At 40.1% G+C, this 20,427-nt stretch overlaps 1 protein-coding gene across 3 annotated transcripts in view; it reads left to right on the top strand.

The window, feature by feature from the left end:
* Positions 1-16,172, top strand: part of pnpla6 (patatin-like phospholipase domain containing 6) — a 28,647-nt gene extending 12,475 nt beyond the window's left edge. The window contains exons 16-36 of one of the 3 annotated variants that reach the window (XM_051384030.1): positions 284-361; positions 1,231-1,436; positions 1,777-1,908; positions 2,074-2,197; positions 2,359-2,472; positions 2,548-2,623; positions 2,724-2,873; positions 3,002-3,065; positions 3,361-3,529; positions 3,639-3,821; positions 4,115-4,233; positions 4,516-4,672; positions 4,873-4,989; positions 5,126-5,195; positions 10,004-10,120; positions 11,914-12,062; positions 12,181-12,333; positions 12,889-13,005; positions 13,124-13,211; positions 13,515-13,657; positions 14,305-16,172. In XM_051384030.1, the coding sequence (XP_051239990.1) occupies positions 284-361; positions 1,231-1,436; positions 1,777-1,908; positions 2,074-2,197; positions 2,359-2,472; positions 2,548-2,623; positions 2,724-2,873; positions 3,002-3,065; positions 3,361-3,529; positions 3,639-3,821; positions 4,115-4,233; positions 4,516-4,672; positions 4,873-4,989; positions 5,126-5,195; positions 10,004-10,120; positions 11,914-12,062; positions 12,181-12,333; positions 12,889-13,005; positions 13,124-13,211; positions 13,515-13,657; positions 14,305-14,373 (2,595 nt within the window). In that variant the 3' untranslated portion in view covers positions 14,374-16,172. Of the gene's footprint in view, positions 1-283; positions 362-1,230; positions 1,437-1,776; positions 1,909-2,073; positions 2,198-2,358; positions 2,473-2,547; positions 2,624-2,723; positions 2,874-3,001; positions 3,066-3,360; positions 3,530-3,638; positions 3,822-4,114; positions 4,234-4,515; positions 4,673-4,872; positions 4,990-5,125; positions 5,196-8,069; positions 8,187-10,003; positions 10,121-11,913; positions 12,063-12,180; positions 12,334-12,888; positions 13,006-13,123; positions 13,212-13,511; positions 13,658-14,304 lie in introns of all 3 variants that reach the window. The other 2 variants (XM_051384028.1, XM_051384029.1) reach the window with 2 other exon arrangements.
* The last annotated feature ends 4,255 nt before the right edge of the window (positions 16,173-20,427 follow it).

Here is a 20,427-nt window from a genome sequence, read left to right as displayed (position 1 = left end):
ACGCAGATTACAGCCCAAGACTAAATCTGGTACAAAGTTGTATACATGTGTTAGATGCAGTATGTCGTAAACTCTCTATGTGCCTAAATATTGCTACACCTAATATTTCAACACATTATGTTGGTGTAACTAGATCAAAGCATGATAGATGAAATAAATGTTGCAGAATCGTCTGCAGCTTGAAGAAAGTAGTGTGAAGACATTTCATCCACATTTTTGCTCCATGTTGACTCACTCTTTCATCACTGCTTGACTTTTTGTCTGTCTTTCTTCCTAAATCCAGGACCCATCCTTGTTAAATGGGAGAGTGACTCTGCACCATGCGAAAGCTGGAGCTGTCTTAGCCAGGCAGGGAGACCAGGTACTTGACACACTCCCTTTAGCTGTATACTGCCCTACAGAGGGAGAGGGCAGTAACTACAGAGGCAGTAATGCTTAGTAAACAAGGGTTTAAAGCTCTGCCATTGGATTATCTTAATGGAGAGATGGGTATCTACAAATAAAAGTGGTTATTTCAGTTTTCTTGTCTATTTTAACTTGTTTAAGAAAATAAACTTTATGTCATTCATTTTTAGTTCATAGCTTTAGGCAGTTTGTCTGTTTGGTAGGTGTCTGTCCATATTATTCATAATTTATTGAAATCAATATAATAACTTGGTTTAACAACCACACCAGATCCAGTAGAGTCAAAGCTGACATGGCAGCTCCTAAACTCGTCGCAGCTAGTTAGCTTTAGCAAGACTTTGTCTGTTTTTTTATCTATCATGATTGGATTTAACTAATTACTAATTACTCATTTTAGTTAAGTGGAATAAATACCTGTATTACAAAGATGTAAGTTCATCAACAACAGCTAGGGAACAATCAATAAGTAAATTTAGTTGTGACTGCATCCAGACGTACCTAATTCACCATGGGGCTATTTTGGTGAGTTATCTGTGGCGACAGTGAGTTCTACAGCCCAAAATGCAATTATAGTGCTTTGGTTTGGTTTTTAGCTCCGTTTTGTAGTTACTGAAAAATGTAAGACCTGTTTTCATTGAAAATAATACATTTGTGTTTTGCCTTTCTGGTGCAGTATAGTGTAGTAGTATCAAGTACAGTAATCAAATATAGTAAATACAGTAGCTGTGTCACTGCAACAACAATTTGAATGTGTCAAATAGAGCAAAGTTATTTTTATCATCGCTTGTTTCTATTTTCTCTGTCTTCCTCCTTTCACTTCTTTAGGACGTGAGTCTGCACTTTGTCCTGTCTGGTTGTCTGCATGTCTACCAGCGGATGATTAACAAGCAGGAGGCCGTCTGCTTGTTTGTGACCCACCAAGGGGAGATGGTGGGTCAGCTCGCAGTACTCACTGGAGAGCCCCTCATCTTCACCATCAAGGCCATCCGAGACTGTACTTACCTCAAGATCTCAAAGTCGAATTTCTACGAGTGAGTCTATCATCTTTAATGTGGACAAACACGAGTGTGACGAGTATTTATAAAAGTTTTTCAGTCCTCTTTCAGCAGGCATACAGTGGAGTCTAACATTATGTATGTGCTCTTATTAACGGAGAAACAATGTCTCATTATATGTTCTACAATGCAATTACACAGTCTCTGAAGTTTGAATTTCAAATTGAAGCGTTCTATTCAGACTTACTGTTCTTCCATAATTGCTGGAACCATTCAGTATTGCTATAAAACATCCACTTACAAACAATATAAATGATGTATAGCCAGTATTTCTCAAGCCTGTGCCTGTTTCTGTGCTGTATGCTGCCCCCTGCAGGATCATGAGGGAGCAGCCCAGTGTGGTACTGAGTGCTGCACACACGGTGGCCATCCGCATGTCCCCTTTTGTCAGGCAGATGGACTTTGCTATCGACTGGATGGCTGTTGAGGCTGGTAGAGCCCTCTACAGGTATTCTACTTCAGCTTTTTCTTGAATAAACATACAAACAAATATTTAGCTTCTTTTTGCAAACTGTAGTCATTCATTACCCTGTGTTAACACCACATCCTTGTTCATGTACTTGTACTCATTTATAGTTTATTTGTATTTGTTTCTTTCTCTTCACATCCACAGACAGGACGATCAGTCAGACTGCACCTACATTGTTCTGAATGGACGTCTGCGTTCAGTCATCCGCAAGGCGAATGGCAAGAAAGAGCTAATTGGGGAATACGGCAGAGGAGACCTCATCGGAGTGGTGAGAACAAGGCTCTTTTCTCCTCAGTCCTATTGTGCAAAAGCTAGAAAAATGCAGGGACAAGTCAAATCATAATGAAATTAAGTCAGTTATTTATCATTACTGTTAACTTGCTATAATTATGTTTTTTAGTTCTGAAACATCTCCTGGTCTTTCTTTAGGTGGAGGCCTTGACCAGACAGCCAAGAGCCACCACTGTCCACGCTGTGAGAGACACAGAGCTGGTCAAACTGCCTGAGGGAACGCTCAACAACATCAAAAGACGGTATCCCCAGGTCAGTGACTTCATCTTGATCTGATTGTGCTTGTTTGTACAGATGAAATGGCACTCATGCTTGATCTCTGTTTAGGTGGTAACAAGGTTGATCCACTTGTTAGGCCAGAAGATTCTGGGGAACCTGCAGCATGGTCGTGGGCCTTTCTCAGGTAAGGTGATGTTAAGGAGCATTTTCATGTCTTTGTTAGTCCAGCTTGATGCATTTAACATATAATATACTCAATTTAAAACTGTGATCCTGTCTTCCAGGTTCAGCCCTGAGTCTGCCCAGTATGACAACCAGTGCTGATGTCACCAACCCCGCCAGCAACCTCTCCACTGTCGCTGTCCTGCCTGTGTGTGATGAGGTGCCAATCAACGCGTTCAACCTGGAGCTCTGCCATGCCCTCAGTGCCATCGGTAGGCCAACAAATCCTACATTGGTCCACAACAGTCCTTTTTTTTCAATCTGGGATTGCTCCTACTTCCTGGTATACATTACTGCATTACATGGTACTAAGCCAAATGCCTCTGTTTGACACTTGCAGGACCCACTTTGCTATTAACCAGTGACATGATCAGAGAGCGACTGGGTGCTTCTGCTTTGGACAGGTCAGTGTGACAATCACAAAAAGTCTTATCAAGCATCATCACAAAAGTTGTAATATTTTTTTATTATCTCCTTTTTCCCATTTAAGTTTGTCTGTATTGCTTGCTATAATTTCCTTCACTTTATTTACCAGTTTATTCTTCCTGTCATCGTAGCCTCTTTCCCACATACTCTGTATGTGGAAATGACAATAAACAAACTTGAACTTTACATTTCTCTCCATCCCTGTCGGTGTCTGTTTCTATTAATTAAAACTGTTGCATATCCTCATTCCTGCTTTTCTCCTGTATCCATCAGTATCCATGAGTACCGCCTCTCTGGCTGGCTGGCCCAGCAGGAGGACATCAATCGGATTGTCCTATACCAGACTGACAACAGCATGACCCCTTGGACTCAGCGCTGCATCCGCCAGGCTGACTGCATCCTCATCGTTGGCCTGGGGGACCAGGAGCCCACCCTGGGAGAGGTATGTGTGTGTGTGTTTGTCTAGGAGGGAAAGGGGAGACAAAAAAGCTTAAAATGCAAATAAGAGCATTTACTCTCTATTGTTTCCCTCTTCTCCTCTTCCCCTCCAGTTGGAGCAGATGCTAGAGAACACAGCAGTTCGGGCTCTGAAGCAGCTGGTCCTTCTGCACAAAGAGGATGGGCCAGGCCCCTCCAGGACGGTCGAGTGGCTCAATATGCGTAGCTGGTGCTCCGGGCATCTGCACCTCAAGTGTCCCCGCAGGGTCTTCTCCAGACGCAGCCAGAGCAAACTAGTACGACGCAAACTTTACTGTCATATTTAACAGTTTTTTAAATAAATTGTTATTCTTTAGTATACTACATACATACAGTACTATGGTATGCTATGCTAGCTAGAATCAGGTGACTTTGTCAAGTGGACAGTGAAAGTGATCAGGCACTCCTACATAACTAAGAATGAAGTCATGAAGCAATGTTCTGATAGATCAATTCAACATCTGCAAGAACACTGGTCTTGTGTTGCTAAATGTTAATTTGAAAGTTGATGCCTTTACTGTATTTTCATGTGTATCTTCTATGTTTGCAGAGGGAGGTATACGAGAAGGTGTTTGAGAAAACGGCAGACAGGCACAGTGATTTTTCTCGGCTGGCCCGAGTCCTGACAGGGAACAGCATCGCCCTGGTCCTGGGAGGAGGTGGAGCCAGGTGAGTAGGGCTGAGCCACAACTATCAGTACAGACATGTAGAGAGCAGTTTGTGTCCTACAAGTCTTAGTGTTTTGTAATATTGACAATGGAGTCTATCCATTAATGGTAATATTACGTAACATCAGAAATACACCAAAGTTTTATCATTTCCTCTATTTTGAAACTTCAGTGATTTGAACTAAAAAAAATGTATACCAACGCATCTCAAGTCATTTTTTCACCACTCCTGTGACACATTAAGTCATCTAGTGTACCTGAGTGTTTATTGTCCTTCCTGCAGAGGCTGCTCTCATGTGGGTGTGATCAAAGCTATGGAGGAAGCGGGGATTCCTATTGACATAGTGGGAGGGACCTCAATCGGCTCATTCATTGGTGCACTGTATGCTGAAGAGAGGAGTGCCGTCAGAACCAAACAGAGAGCCAGAGAGTGGTCCAAGGTGCAGCACACATCTATGTCCATTATTCAGTCCTTTTTGTCTTGTCATTTTTTTAACTTAAAATAAAACCAGTTTCATTTATCCAGCAGCCTTTCTGTTAACTTCTTTCAATGTATTAAAAGGGGAATGTCTAGTAACTAATAAGAAACAAAAACCAATAGACTTAACGTCAGGTTTCTCTGTATTTTATTGTTCAACAGGCAATGAACTCCGTATTTAAAACAGTCCTGGATCTCACCTATCCCATCACCTCGATGTTCTCGGGTTCTGCCTTCAACACCAGCATCTATAAAGTGTTCCAGGACAAACAAGCTGAGGTGAGGGATTGTGGTATGAAATCACTGCCTCACTGCAGTATGGCCTGCCAGAACATAAGAACAGGGTCATGTTTTTGAATCAGTCACTGGGAAAATAATAAGGTTTATGGCACTAAAATACTTTGTGTGTCCCCAGGACCTGTGGCTGCCATACTTCAACGTCACCACTGACATCACAGCCTCAGCCATGCGTGTTCACCAGGATGGTAAGTGACAGCTGAGCTGACTGCAGGGGCCTCTCTATCATATTACTGTTGTGGTTGGCTAAATGTTTTTAAAGCTTTGGACAAGCTCAAGACAGTACCTTTTTACATTATAGTACATTTTAGTACATTATTTGACAGCAGTAGATGAGCACACATAAATGCAAATGCACTTACAGAAACCTCCCAAGTAAAGGGCATGATTAATTGCTCACAACATTTAACACGACTCAATCAATAATACTGCTCCGAATGACAGAGAACTAATGTGTGAAATTGACATTGTTATCAATTCGTTTTTCGAAAGTAATTAAACAGTGAGCAATGCCTGCAGCAGTATATTATCCAAGTGAATGTATTGACACATTGCACGCACTCAATTTCAGAAGTGACTTTATGCACTGTAGCATTTTTTATTCTTTATACAAAAAGTCTATAAATATTGTACTCTTAGGCATAACTTGGGACGATACACAAAGACTTTACTGGTTGATCCATCATCTAGAGTGACTGGAACTGCATGCCCTCAGAATTATGGTTTAAGACCGGTATACTCCAAACTAAATTGAAGCTACTGTGTTCTGAAACTGCTTTTGTAAACATCGCTTTGAGCAAGTGCCAGTATAGTTCCAACAACTCTAGGTGTGTCCGTTTAAACAAATGTCCACGTCAGCTGGAGGATCTTGCGAGACTTGCGATTAACTATTTTAAGTAAACGTGTTAAAACTTGAATGGATATAATCCTAAAACACGAGGCTCAGAGAACATTATGTAAAAACTGAAGCAATTTACATCCCATTATGGATGAATTGCAAAGAGTATGTGAGGGAGGGATGAAATGACCAAACAGGCCAGCCTGTCTACATTACAGCCATCAAAACCAAATGCATTGCATGCATTTAAGTCACAAAGCCTCTATTTTGCCTTTACAAACATGCTAGTTTCAATTTGGTTTGGAGTAAGCCTACAGCCAAGGGCTTAGGAGGTCTTTTCACTAAAAAATTACAAAATAAAACACTGCAGATGTGTATATGCTTGTGTCTGTATTTGCTGATATAAAGGCAAATGTGTTCTGTTTGACTTGCATAAAAAATGCACCATCACTAACATTAGCTAAAGTAGATTTAGCCTGAAAGGACCGCCCAACCAAAAACACACTCAAATCCAGTGAGATATTTTCTGTGCCGTGTAACTTTTAAGCAGAATCCCTGTAATGCTAGCTTGTAATTGACAGTATTGTGCATCAAATTAAGGGCATTGCTAGTTTTACTGTAAATATAATGTTTTGTTTGTAATTACACACATTATTTCACACCGATTACTGGATTTGAGGGGTTTGCAGGCCTGAGTCCTGCAGTGAAACGCTGAATGCTTATGTTTGCCTCTTTGCATGTGTATGAACTAACTGCTGGAGCAAAGCCTTTTCCTCTCTCTCTGTCTCATCTTGTTCCCATCATCTCCCTCTCTTAATTTTACTGCACAAGTTTCCTCCCTTTTCATCTCTTTATTTCCTTCTTTTCTGATTTCTGTTTGTCTTTATTTTCTGATCTGTCTCTGACACTCCTCTTCATCCTTCTTAACTTCTTCATTTTCATATGCTAAATTGAAAAAGCTGCAGCTTTTTTATCATTTCTTGTCCATCACATTTGTGTCTAAAACTCCCACTTTATGCCTTTTATATAAATGCAGTCATCCCTTACGTCAGGTCTTTCTGCACATAGACATCACAGAGCTGCCACTCTGTAGGTTACGCCTTAGATAAAATAACCTGTGTAGTTGCAGACTACAAAACGCTGATTCCCCTCCCATGTCCATGTCAACATGTAGGATCCAGAACACTCAACCTTGCCTTTCCCTCCTTGCTCCTTAATGACATCTCATGTTGCTTTTCTCACTCCTTTACCCCAATTCTGTGCTTTTCTGTAGTTTTCACCGGTGTGCTTTTGTCAAACATCGCTAGCGTGGAGTCATTTTGAATATGTCACTTGGAGTAATTGTACGACATTTTGATGGATGTAAGGTACAGAGTATCATGTGTTTGCATGACATCCTTTGGTTTTATCCAGTGAGAAAAAACTACAAAGACTGATATCTGATATATGAGAAAACTAAACTCAAATTGCAGAATTAAGTTGTACGCCCAGTAACGTTTATAAAGTAAATGGTGGGCTCTATACCTCTCTTTCTGTCCCTCTGTCCTTCTTCGTCATCTTTCTGCCTCTCTCAGTAATATTCTATTATTTCACTCTCTGCTTGTCTTTCTTCCACCTTGCTTGTCAGACCAGTCATCTAACAACGCTAATACAATTTTTAAAATATGTTTAATGAACACATCAAACAAACAAAAAAACTGTTTTTAAGTTGTAAGCTAATTTACATACATCTGGTGTTATTCATCCGGCGTATTTGTTGTCATTTATATCACATACTGGATTTAAAGATACACCTCAATTGTGTTGTTTGGGGTACAGTCACAAATCTTTATTGTGTTTATATTTTGGTTTCCTGTCATAATTCTGAACAAAGTTTATTATACTTCCTCAATTAGCCTTCAAATATTTAAATTAATTGGCTGTCCTGGAGTATAATTTTTATCAAAATTGGCCTCATACTAGAATTAACTGTATTTGGTTAGAAACCGTAAGCGACGAGTAAATAATTTTGTTGAAATTGTATTCCCCTTCCTCTCTGTCTCGCTCCTGGCAGCTTCCTGCACTCTTCTTCTCTATGTTGCGAGCATTTCTCTCTCTCTCTCTCTCTCTCTCTCTCTCTCTCTCTCCTCTGTACTCTCTCCATCTTTCTCTTTTTCCATCTGTAACGTGGAGTCCGGTCCATATTTGATGTGTTCCTCCTTCTCCATCTCCATTTCCCCGACAGGTTGCGTCTGGCGCTATGTTAGAGCCAGCGCCTCCTACACCCCCTATTTACCTCCCTTGTGCGACCCCAAGGATGGCCACTTGCTTGTGGATGGTTGCTATGTTAACAATGTGCCAGGTCAGATTTTAAACACCCGCTCACCTCCTCCCCCATCCCTAAGACAACAGTCAACCAATCGGCTACCCTCCTCCTCTTTCTTTTCCTCTCCCTCCCACTCGTAACTAACCCCACCGGGACCAGGTGGACATTGGGGGCCCATGGTTTGGAAGGAAAGACTAAATCCAATATATATCTTAGGATTGATCAAATCAGTGCCTCATCTTTCACTGAATAACGGCCATTATAACATTATGTCCAATTGGCTTGTTTCACACATACGACACACTTTGTCCAGTTGGCTTGGATATACACCCTGACTTTAACTTTTTTATTAGATGTAAGGTTTTGCTCACGCATGTCCGGGCATCTCATAGAGAGATGCATGATGGTCTGGCTTCTTCTGGCCACCTATATTTGCTAAAATGTTCCCTTCTTTATATCTATAAAGTTGTGGATGTGGCTTGTAAAAACTCTTCATGCACCACTGTCCTTGCTTATTTTCATATATTTTTTTAGTAAAACGCAGTTACTCACTTGCAGGTATACTCAGCTTGGCCAATGTAAATCAAACTTGACTGGTTTGGATTTAGCTGGATTGTCAGTGTGAGATCCGGTACAGGGACCAGACAGTACTTTGTGTTTTGATCAAAGGAAAGCCGCCTTACTGGAGATAGTGAAGGGCTGCACCATATCAACATCACATCTGTCTGTTGTTGTTGTTGTGGATCATTGTGCGTTTCGGTGAGCTTAAATGTGTCTGTCCTTTGGACTGAACTGCAGCTTGTTTCCCACTCCGAGGTCCTATTGAAATTGCTTCTGTTTCATTTCAATCACATCTACCTACAGGAACATGTTCAGTCTCTCCTACACAGCACCTGTCCTCTCTCCCCTGGCTTTGCTTGCTTCTATGTGCATGCCAGTGTTGAGCCAATCTATATATTTCTCATGGATATATATTGATGGCATGTATTACCTTTTTTATTTTTCTATTTCTTTTGAATTATTCAAGAATATGTGTTCTGGATCCTGCTGTTGTCCATTGTAGGTCCTGTACAAACTGAATAAAGCCATTAAGTTACAATAAATTTAGAGTAAACAAGTGGAAAAAGGTGATGGTAACTCCACTGAAGTCAGATTTTAAGATAATTCTGCCTCAGCATCGACACATACCCCACGCACAGTTGCACCCCTCGCTTTTGTCTGCGGTGCTCCTTATCCTTCCAACCCATGCAGCACCCGGCCTGCTCCTGCCCCCTGCTGGCACTAAGCTGGACTGCAAGACTGGGCAGGCTGGGTGCTTCCCTGCCATGTTCACGGTGAAGGATCTCCAAATATTGTCACAACATCTGCCGCTGCTCCCTCTTTGACATGTAGACAATTAAAGCAGGTCCATTACAATATTTTCAACTTCTTCTACTCAGGCTATCATGATTGGTTTCCACTTAAATGTACAGTATCTGTGGTTTTTGGAGGAACTTCAGAAAGTAGCAAATTCATATGATCACATGCCATAAAGCGATGTTGTTGGGACACAGTTTGGAGGTTCAAACAGCCTTGGCGCTCTGTGATGGTTGCCATTTACTTTTTTACCTCAAGCACAAGTCATACAGGGTCTCTGTGCAAGGTAATGAGGTTTTCAGTGGTGTACAACAGAGTCTAAGGTGGGCAGAACCACAGTCCTATCCTTTGTAGGGATTGGCTACCCTTCTTTGTCCAACCTCTCTCTGGTTTTTGGACTGCGGTCTGCATCGACACTAACCTGAAACGTATAGCAAACATTATTGAGCTGTTATCCCCCCCCTTCCTCCTCCCTCCTTCCCTCCCTGGTGTGTCAGGCTCTCTGTGGCGCTATGTACGAGCGAGCATGACCCTCTCGGGTTATCTGCCGCCTCTCTGCGACCCCAAAGATGGCAACTTGCTAATGGATGGTGGCTACATCAACAACCTGCCAGGCAAGTAGAGGTGGTACTCCTCACCATTCCCCCAACCCTGCCAATACACCATCCTCAAATTCCTGTCCCCAAGAGGAAGGGGGTGGTGGAGTGAGGGACAGAGATGATTATTATAAGGGGTTTTAATCAAGTTGTATAAAGGCTGGGTAAGTAAATCAACGTGGGCATGTCTTAATTCTGATGGGGGGAAGTCAGGTGGTGGTAGCGTGCTGAGTTTTTCCCTTCTGAATAAATCTGAGCTGGTTCAGACAATCAAAAAGGACAAATTGAGTCTGAATCAGCCACATTAGCAAAAGGTAAAAACCAAACTCTCTCTATCAGACCTTGAATTATTCTGTATTAACAGATGGGGAAAAAGTCAGCACTTGTATTAAGGACGAATTCAAGTGTATATAATGACAAACAAATACCGCATTGAGTAGGGGGAATGTGGTATTTCTCTGTCAAACAGCCTGGTGTCACAAAGGTGTAGAATTAGAAAGGAGGTGGGATTATCACCAGATTATCACTATGAAATTTGAAAAAAAAAAAAGTAAAATTGACATTAAAACCGTTGCATGATTTGCAATTTGATTTTTTTTTTATGTCATAAGACACCGGTCTGCTTTGACATAGGATTCTGGTTCCCTTCATGTCTCAGTGAGCACTTTTCTGTAGGGCTGGGCAATATTTCAATATTATTGTGATTGACTTTCGGCACAAATCATACCGTGGTGAAATGATCATATCATGTTATCATTGTGTTGTTAACAAAACAAAAGTAGTCATTGAAGTTTTACACTTACGAGGAGTTCAGCCTCATGTAACACGTAATTGATAACAGAAAATATCTTTCTTCATATTGTGATAATGATTGTAACCATATCGCCCAGCCCTACAGTTTTTGTTCAGTAATTGCTTCCTTTTTCAACCAGAGGAAAAATGAGTGGAGTCTGTGTAGAAAAGCAAGGAACTGGTTTTTGTCTGCGAACCATTGAATACATCCCCATTACCAGACCTCTTACTGAGGCAAGATTCAAGTAAGACATAAGCTGTTTTTAGCTTTCATGATGGTGCGCAGATGAAAACCCTCCAGTCTGTGTCTGTAAAGTTTTGATTAAGAATGTGCTCTGTACTGTTGAAACAACTATATTTCACAAAGATCTAGACTGAGCTTTTGTAATTCTCTACTTTGTATGGGAATTGTGTCCCATTATCTCCCAAGTGATACTCATTCTTGAGTTGATTGTGAAATATGGTGTTTTATGGGCCCAAACATTGATCCAACCCAAAGGGAACCTAGTAAAATCATAATCCTTTATTTCTGACTTTTGTTAGTCTGTCTTCTCTCTGAAGAGTTTGTGCTCCGTCAGCAGCATTTATAGTTGTTCTTGGCGCACTGGGTCAGTGTTTTGGGCCTGTGGGATGTTGTCCTGTTTCTGTGTTTGAATAGGCTCATACCACAAAAATGTTCACTTCCCCAATGCTCTTTTTAACACTAGTGTGTCAATGAGAAAGATCATGACCTCATGAGCTCAGGCCCTGTGCTCATTGGCCAGGAGAGTATACATTTTTATTTTTATTTTTCTAAAATTGCAGTGTTTTCTGTCACAAAACTGATTTTGTGGTGTAAGTCTGTTTGAACATTGTGGTTCCTAAAGTGAAGGTTTTAAGAAACCGATATCATCCTGAAACAAGCTTAATAACACAGGATTCATTGTCTTACCGTCTCTGCTTCTGGATTTTGTCGTGCGGTGTTTGTACGTCTGTGCCCTTGTGTGTGAATGCTGGTGTACACGTTACACGTCCAACAGCGGACATTGCAAGGAATATGGGTGCCAGAACAGTCATTGCCATCGACGTGGGTAGCCAAGATGAGACTGACCTCTGTAACTATGGCGACAGCCTGTCTGGCTGGTGGTTGCTGTGGAAACGGATCAATCCCTGGGCAGAGAAAGTAAAGGTACAGTAGGGGCTAGTGGCACAAGGAACTGGTAACTGTTTGTGACTCAGCATTTTAAAATATAGAATATATATATCGGTGATTTCTGGTAGCATTCTCACACCAGCCTCTTGTACAGGTGCCAGACATGGCAGAAATCCAGTCTCGGCTGGCCTATGTGTCTTGTGTGCGGCAGTTGGAGGTGGTGAAGAAGAGTGCCTACTGCGAGTACATCAGACCACCCATCGACCGCTTCAAGACCATGGACTTCGGCAAGTTTGACGAGATCTATGTGAGTTACTTCATGAATATTACCTGGTATTATGTATTTGAGGATCAGAATTTGAATTATTGTGATACTTTTTCTGATTTGAATTACAGAGCACAGAGAGAGCAGAGTCATTATTGCCTGTTTCATGCTAGTTGTATTGAGTGTGTCAACTGCATTGCTTCATTCGGCAAAGACGATGTTGCTACTATTTGTTTTTGAAGGTCACTGCCTTGACGGCAAATAAAAGACAGAATTGCAAACATGCAAGCGCACATTCCTGATGGATTACTTTGTAACGTCAATGCATACTACTGTTAACATCATGATCATCCAGATGGAGGGTTAAATAATTCACGTAATTGATGCAGATCTGTTACACAGACTGATCTGTTCAAATACAATTGGCAGAAAAGACTGTACAGATAAGTTATACTACAAATGTTAAAATCCCACTAGCTGCACATTTTAAAATGAATGTTATGTTACGAAATAACTTTGAAAATAAATCATAATCATGAATTTCCTCAAAGTGTGTCTACTTACTTTAAAGTTTCTGTTTCCATTCAACTACCTCAGGATGTGGGCTTCCAGCACGGCAAGTTGGTGTTTACTGGCTGGGCCCGTGGGGACATCATTGAGAACATGCTGAAGGACCACCGCTCAGCCGACTACAACAACAGCAAGAGAACTGATGTAAGAAGAGCACACACGTGCCATAATTATACGTAATATGGTTGACATGTACCTCCATACACATGTTCACCATCAAAGTTATTACGTCAGCATATAACAAAAATTTCTTGTCTCGTAGTCTTGCACGTGTCCAGGAGCTGACTTCACTGACCTTGCAGAGATTGTATCCAGGATAGAGCCAGTTCAAAGCTATGTAGCTGCAGAAGGTGAACACATTTATTATTATCTTGAAATAATTGTGGTTAACATATTTTTTACACAACTTGCACGCATTATTTTAAAAGTCCCTGGTGTGGCAGTCTCCTCTTTTAGAGGTACAGTTCCCCTTCAAAATCATTTCAGATTTAATAAGTGTAATAAATAAGGGGCCATAGCTTTCACCTGTTCTGTTTTATTGGAATACAGTTGGAGATGTCCCTGATATTTTATGGGAGCTATCTAAACCTGGTGGGTCAGTCACACAATAAATTCTCTCTGTAATATCACCTCTAAATCTTTCCATTCAGCAGAGGAGTCAGACTGTCTGACAGAGTATGAGGAAGACGGGATGGACACAGTGAGAGAGGAGGAGGGGGAGGAAGAGGAGGAGGAGGCAGAGGACCCTGAAGACCATTCCCCTGGAGAGTGGGGCCAGAATGGAGTCTTTCAGACAGTAAGCGCAATCCAACACAGAAAACATAATGTGACCAATTCATATTAAATACAGTTTCTTCTTCAATATCATTGGTTCTCCTATCAGTTACATTCATTAGGTCGCTGCAGGCCACAGATTTGTTTTTGGTGACACAGTAATCCCTGGCTTCTTGTTCACTTACATTAAAAAATATTTTATAAAAGAGTTCCATCCAGTGAGGTTTATATTTGGGAAAAAGACAATATTGGATCTGTAAATGAAATTCCTGCACAAAAAGATACATACACACAGGTATCTCATTCCCAGTTCTTCCTTTGTTCCACTTGGACAACACATTTGTTGTCAAATTATCGTGTCTACGGAGAATAAAAGAAGTTAGAAGCGTGAGAGCAGATATTTTTTCTGTCTTTTTATTCTTAGAGCTTAACCAGTAGCATGGCTACAAATGTAGAATTGGTCCTGATGGTAGTACTGGAGGAACAGGGGGCATGATTATCAAAAGGTTTTTTATCAAAGTATAAATGATATCTGTTTAATATCTTGTGTGCAGAGATGACATTTTGGCACTTGTAGGTGACAATAGAGGAAAAGAGATTTCCTTTAAGCAACCTTTTGATCTCAGTTTTATTGAATAGGTGAAAACAACTCTCTCTTCTGCTCTGTAGGATGAGGAGAAATCAGTGAGACAACGCAGAAAATTCACCAGTGACACCTCAGAAGTCTCTGACTGCTGACAGAGGGCCACGGAGGAGTAGAAGGAGTTTAAACAAGAACAAGGGCCAAATTCCGGGTCCATAGACTGTCGGGGATAAAGACCTGGATGCTGCACTCAGCTCCTGCAACTTTTGAAAAACTGTTGTTCTCCTGGATGAAAGCACCGTTCATCCTCTAAAAAAGTTGGACCTTCTTCGCATAAAGTGGCTTCCTCCTCACTCTCACTCTGGCTTCATTGGTTCACATTTCAAAAACGACTACTATGTGCAGTCCCAAATAAGCAGGTCTCCCCCACCCAACTTTCGCACCAGACTGACCCATTGCTAGAACCCCTGCCTGCCAACTCCCAAACCTCCCAAAAGCGGGACTCCCCCAGTAACCAACACAACAAAACAGGGACATTTTAAACTTCCATTTCACTCTCCTGTCCTCAGTTTCAAATGGCCAGAAGGACCCCGCCTACATTTCGCGTCTTTGTATGTTTCCAATGTCGGGATACCTTCTTTGCACTCCATTATTGATGTTTTGACGTACTTATGGTCCATTCATTTCTTGTGTATGCTTGTTCAGATGAGTGTGTATATGTTGCGTCTGTGTGTTAGGATGATAGATATGCAAAGCTGTGATTTGTTGAAGTAGTACCAGGACACTGAAAAGAAAAGTTAGAAATACATACTCTAGAGCTGTAGCTAGTAAGAGTTATGTACGTTAAGCATAGATGTCAAGTTGGGAGTCAGGTAAAGGGGAAGCTGTAGGAGGAATAGATGTTCATATAGACACCAAAGTAGACTTGAATGAACAGAACTGGACCGGTGCTCAGCAGCAGGACGAGGATGGATTATTAAACAGAAAGACACATAAGTGAATACTGTAGAAAGTTTTGAAATGTGGATTCATAAAAGTGTGTAGACAAGAAAGGAGATGGACCAGTGAGGAAAGTGTTATTTTAATTTCATTTTTATCTAAAATTCACTGAACTGAACAGAGGATGGGGAAATCGAGATGAAAATTAGGAATGAATGAGATTATTTCAGTGAGTGGATGACATTGTGTCTGCGTGTTTTGAAATGTTGTGTTTCAGCTGTTTTGTTAGAGATAAAGACGATGCCTTTTTCAACAAGTGTTTGATCCACTCACAATGAACAGTGACTGTGGAGAAGAAAGTGATCATCTGACTGACACTACACAAAAAAACCAGTGTGAGACCGCCTCTGCTTGCAACGTGCACATACAGTGCTCAAGGTTCTTGCGTATGGTGAACAAGAAGTGCAGATGACAGTGCTGACTGTACAGTAATGAAAATCCTTAAAGACTAGCCAACAAATGATTGTCAAAAAATAAGTAATTTTGACGTGGATAATACGCAGAAACCCTGAGTAATCCTTACCTTCAAATGGGCATAAACACACCTCGTGTAATTATTAACACTTAATTAATATGGACCTCTTGTAGAAATTGTAACAAGATTATATTATAATAAACACTGTTGATATTCATATATGTATATGAGGTGAACATTTGTAAGTTGATGCTTTGCTGCAAAACAAGGGAATCTAGACCTAAACAAAAAGTTTTCTTCTCTTAAAATCCATTCTGTTTTATTTATACGTAACTACTGGCTTTCTAATTATGAATTTTCTTTTTTTTATTATTATTTGGGGGTGAGGGATGTCTTATTTTAATTAACTTTGCTTTAGCTGTTTTGCACTGAAATATTTGAAGTTTTCCTTGCTCAGAAGATGCCAAGGGACCCTCAAGAATAGAAAGAGAGATGATGATTTAATATGCATATTGGAAAATAAATATAATATGCATCATGTCATGTGGCATTTGAGTTTTCTTCTGTCTAACCACCTTTACACTTTACTCCTTGTTAAGTTTCAAATGCATCAAAACCTGGCTGAACATACGGTCTGAACTAAACGTGTTTGACAATTAGATCATATTGAACAAGTTTCAAAGAGGACGCTGTTAACACCGCCGGTTGGTTCTCGCTAAAATATTTTAGGCGTGAAGAAACTGCATGTTGAAATTAGGCCTGCTCTGAAGTTCTTACTGTTAGACCAAGTCCTAATTCTGTCTGTCTGTCTCACATGTTTATGTTAATTATAATAAGTTGGTTTGAATTATAATGAACTTTTTGATCGAACTGTGTTTTCTGTTGTTTGTTGTCCAAGCAATGCTAAAAACAAAGCCAATATGTCAATTTAGGAGGCTTTAGGAATTTTTAAACAAACCACTCCTTATGCAAGAATAATAAACCCACTCTACTAATTCTGTACATGATGACATTTTGACTGATTATACTTTCTGTACTCATAGTAAAGCAAAAAACGAGTCTACAGCCATGTAGACTCATTTAGTTTACTTTATTTAGGCTGTAGCACAGTAGGTAAATGCTAATGTAAGGAGGATGAAATGCTAACAATGAGGAGGTTAACATGCAAGAGGTACAATACCTACCAAATTGTCATGGTCACAGGTTTTCATTTGTCATTTTGATTGGTTGCCAATATCAAGATATATATATATATATAGACAGATCTATAATGTCTCTGGTGTGAACCTGCCAGAGAAGTGAGAGGAGAGGAAGAAAAAAGCAGAGTGGCTGCTGAGACCTTGATGGACAACGAATCCCTCAAGTACTTTTAGTTTGGTTTCTGCCAGCTTCTATTTGTTAACCCAAATGAACTGAAACCAGCTGAGTTGGAGAAGAGAACAGTTACACCCACCATGGAGGAGAGCGTTCAGCTAACCTAGGTTTCAGGTAAGGCCTGCAACCATCTTGTGATGTGTGGCCTGTCAGTAGCTCGTACAGCCAGAGTGGTAGTGATGGAAGGATAAAGCCTAATGAAGCTTTGGGGCTTTCTTTCCATAAAAAGTGTGTAAGTATGTAAAGTTATTGGTGTAGATTAGACACAGTGTGGCATAACTTCCATGTTTAACAAGTTGTGGTGTGATTGAGGAAGGACATTCATTAAATTAGCCTATTACTTTCATTACATTATTACTTGGTATCAGTTGGAAGTGTTCCCATACTTATGATTATGTCTTTTTAGCGTACATTACCATACTTCTCAGTTATTCTCTTTTTATCCCAGTGGTTATCCCACAAAATTAAGCTGCAAAACCTTCAAAACTTGTTCTTCTGACGCCATCAGTCACATAGTACTCGCAGTATACTATGTATAAACAGTAGTTAAACAAGCTTCAGGATCATCCGTCCATCTCTACTTAATTAAATCCCCTAGACCCCCTTAAAAAAATATTTCACCTGTCCTACCTGTAAACCAGCTTTGTTTGTCATGTTTGATAACATTTACTGACTAGCACTAAATACAAAGTACAACTGAGGCTGATGGGAATGCCATCATCTTTGCAGGTATTTTGTTGTAAAGTATTGGACCAATTTCATTTTTGACCTGGTAATGGTGCTAGTTTCATAGCACACCACCCAACAGTTGTTCAGACATTTAACTAAAATCCACAAATATCAGCCAATCAAGGTTGCACTAGAGGAAGAAATGTCTGTACAAAACTTCATGGAAATCCATCCAATAGTTGTTGAGATATCTCTGTCTCTATCAAAATGGTGGACCAACCAACCAACAGACTAACATTGCCATAGAGTCACACAGATAATAAAAACATATTTCATTGGATTAATAAGTAACTCACTTCAAACCTGTTCAAAGCTTCTAATGTGTGACTTAGATTATGTCCGTATGTCGTTGATGAACTGTCAGATAAAGATGAAGCACCTGACTCTGAGCTAACTGTTTTTATGATCATTATCAGTGTTTAGTTGCAGTTATTTCCATTGGAAAAGGCCTAACCTCTGAACGTTCATGTGATGCAGGCTTATCTGTATGCCGTGGATTTTCCTTTGACCTAATATGGAGTTTAACCATGCTCTGACAGGCCATCTTCCTGTCATCATACTGTAAATCAAGATAAAAGTATCAAAGGACTCTGGATTAGAATCACTCCTACTTCTACATTTTGACATGCTGTTATAGATTTAAAATATATAATTTTGAGTTTTAAACATTCTACCTTAATAGAATTTAAAAATGTTTATTACAGCAGTATAGCATATTTAGATTTTGGCTCCGACCTCATCACTCCCCAGAGATATGATTATATAGAGATATTGGGGAGTGATGCAAATACCTTAAACCCCAGTCGGAGCCTACAGGTGGATGCTGGGTTGGTGGTGGGGCTTACAGCGCAGCAGGCAGGTAAACGGATGCAGGGCAACAGCAGCATTGACAGAGCAGAGGGACAGCTGGGAAATTGTGCAGTTTAAATAGACCGCCAGATTGGAAGGGTGCATTTGGTTAGTGATTATGGAATAAGGCATGTCATGTGTGTATATCAGCGCAGATCGAGTTGACTGCCTGAACTAGCTTGCAGGCTTCGCTCCATTTATTTGGAAGAAGTTCAGAGACACACAACAGAATAACCTAAAGAGTAAAAATCATCTGAAGACCAATACTGTAAGGATATCTTGAGAAGGAAGCATGTCTACAGAGAAGTGTACATAAAAACAGAAACATGTCATCTGTAGTTGGTAATTCCTCTCAGTTTTCCATAACGTCATTGGTCCAGGCTTAAATGTATGTAGAGGAATATTCATTTTCAGCAGGACATTAATGTGTCAAGGTTTATCCAAAAGAACTGCATGGCTTACCCCCTCAAGTCACCAGACATCAGCTCCATTTCCTAAAAATCCTAAACTAAAAAAATCACAAGACACATAATAATGAAACAATTTAGCTTTTCAAATTCAGTAAATGTGTGCAAGCTGTGATAGATGATCTCAATTAGCATCACTACACTTCTTGTTAAAGTGAACATGACAGATTGCAACAAATAACAGTCGACATTTTGACCAGAACTATATAAAGGTATTGTTTGTATTAGTATTTAATATTGATCATGCAATTAATGGAATTTATATTATAACTTGTAACATTATTCTTGTCAGTGACCTTGACTGAGGTGGATGTTAATTGTATCTGAGTGACTTTCTGAACCTGCAGATAAGGATGGTGCACCTGACTACCTCCATTCTTATTTTACAACTTTCACATGATCAGGGTTATTTATGAAACACATTGTTGATTTTAATCAGAAAGCATAGCCTCTGAATTGGAGGAGATTTTGTGTAAAAGAAATGTACAATCAAATGGATTTGTTGAATGGTGTGTGTGTATGTGTGTGTGTGTGTGTGTGTGTGTGTGTGTGTGTGTGTGTGTGTGTGTGTGTGTGTGTGTGTGTGTGTGTGTATCTATATATATATCTACAGTTCAACAAATCCTTTTTTACAGACAGAATACTAAATTAGTTTTAAATTTTTTTGCAGTTAGCTGTGAAAAGACATGATAAAGTTCTCAAGTACAAAGAAAATCAGACTTAAAGGTATATTTTAGAACCAGATGAGGTATAACAGTAAGGAGGCATGCATTGTAGCATTCACACGTATTTCATGCAGCCATGCCTGAGAAAAAAGCAGGTGTGTACAACATGGGAATATTTACACCTGCAGTCAAAGCACTGGAGCTGTACTGTTGACTGGAGGAAAACAATTCCATCAACTCCGAGCTAAACGTGCTTTTGAAGAAGCCTGAATCTGGTGTGACCTTGAGGAAGAGTAGCAGGATGTTGTATATATACTACAGTGCCATTTTTCATTTAGTTAATATTTAAGAAATACATTAACAAAGAGATCAGAATGATATTTTATACAAAGATACCCAAAGGCTTTTGTACATTTATTCCCATTCAATGTCATATTTAAAGTAATCCTTCTTTAATGTGGAAAATAATCACAAGGTACAACATCTAAAAATGGGGAGGGCAAACATAATATCTGATGAGTTATGGGACATAAAAACAAGCATGTGATGCATTGCACAATCTTATCAATGGTCATATGTCACACCAACTTTTACAGAGGAGGCCATTAACTATTTGGTCATATTTTCCCTCATTGAGGCAGTCAGCAAAAATGCAGAGGGGGTTGGACCACGTGGTGTGAGAGGGGGCAGCTGTGAGCACACATATATGGT

Source organism: Dicentrarchus labrax, unplaced genomic scaffold, assembly GCF_905237075.1.
Source record: "Dicentrarchus labrax unplaced genomic scaffold, dlabrax2021, whole genome shotgun sequence".
Lineage (NCBI taxonomy): Eukaryota > Metazoa > Chordata > Actinopteri > Moronidae > Dicentrarchus > Dicentrarchus labrax.
Note: the sequence above shows the minus strand (reverse complement) of the source record. Positions and strands in the feature narration are given on the sequence as shown.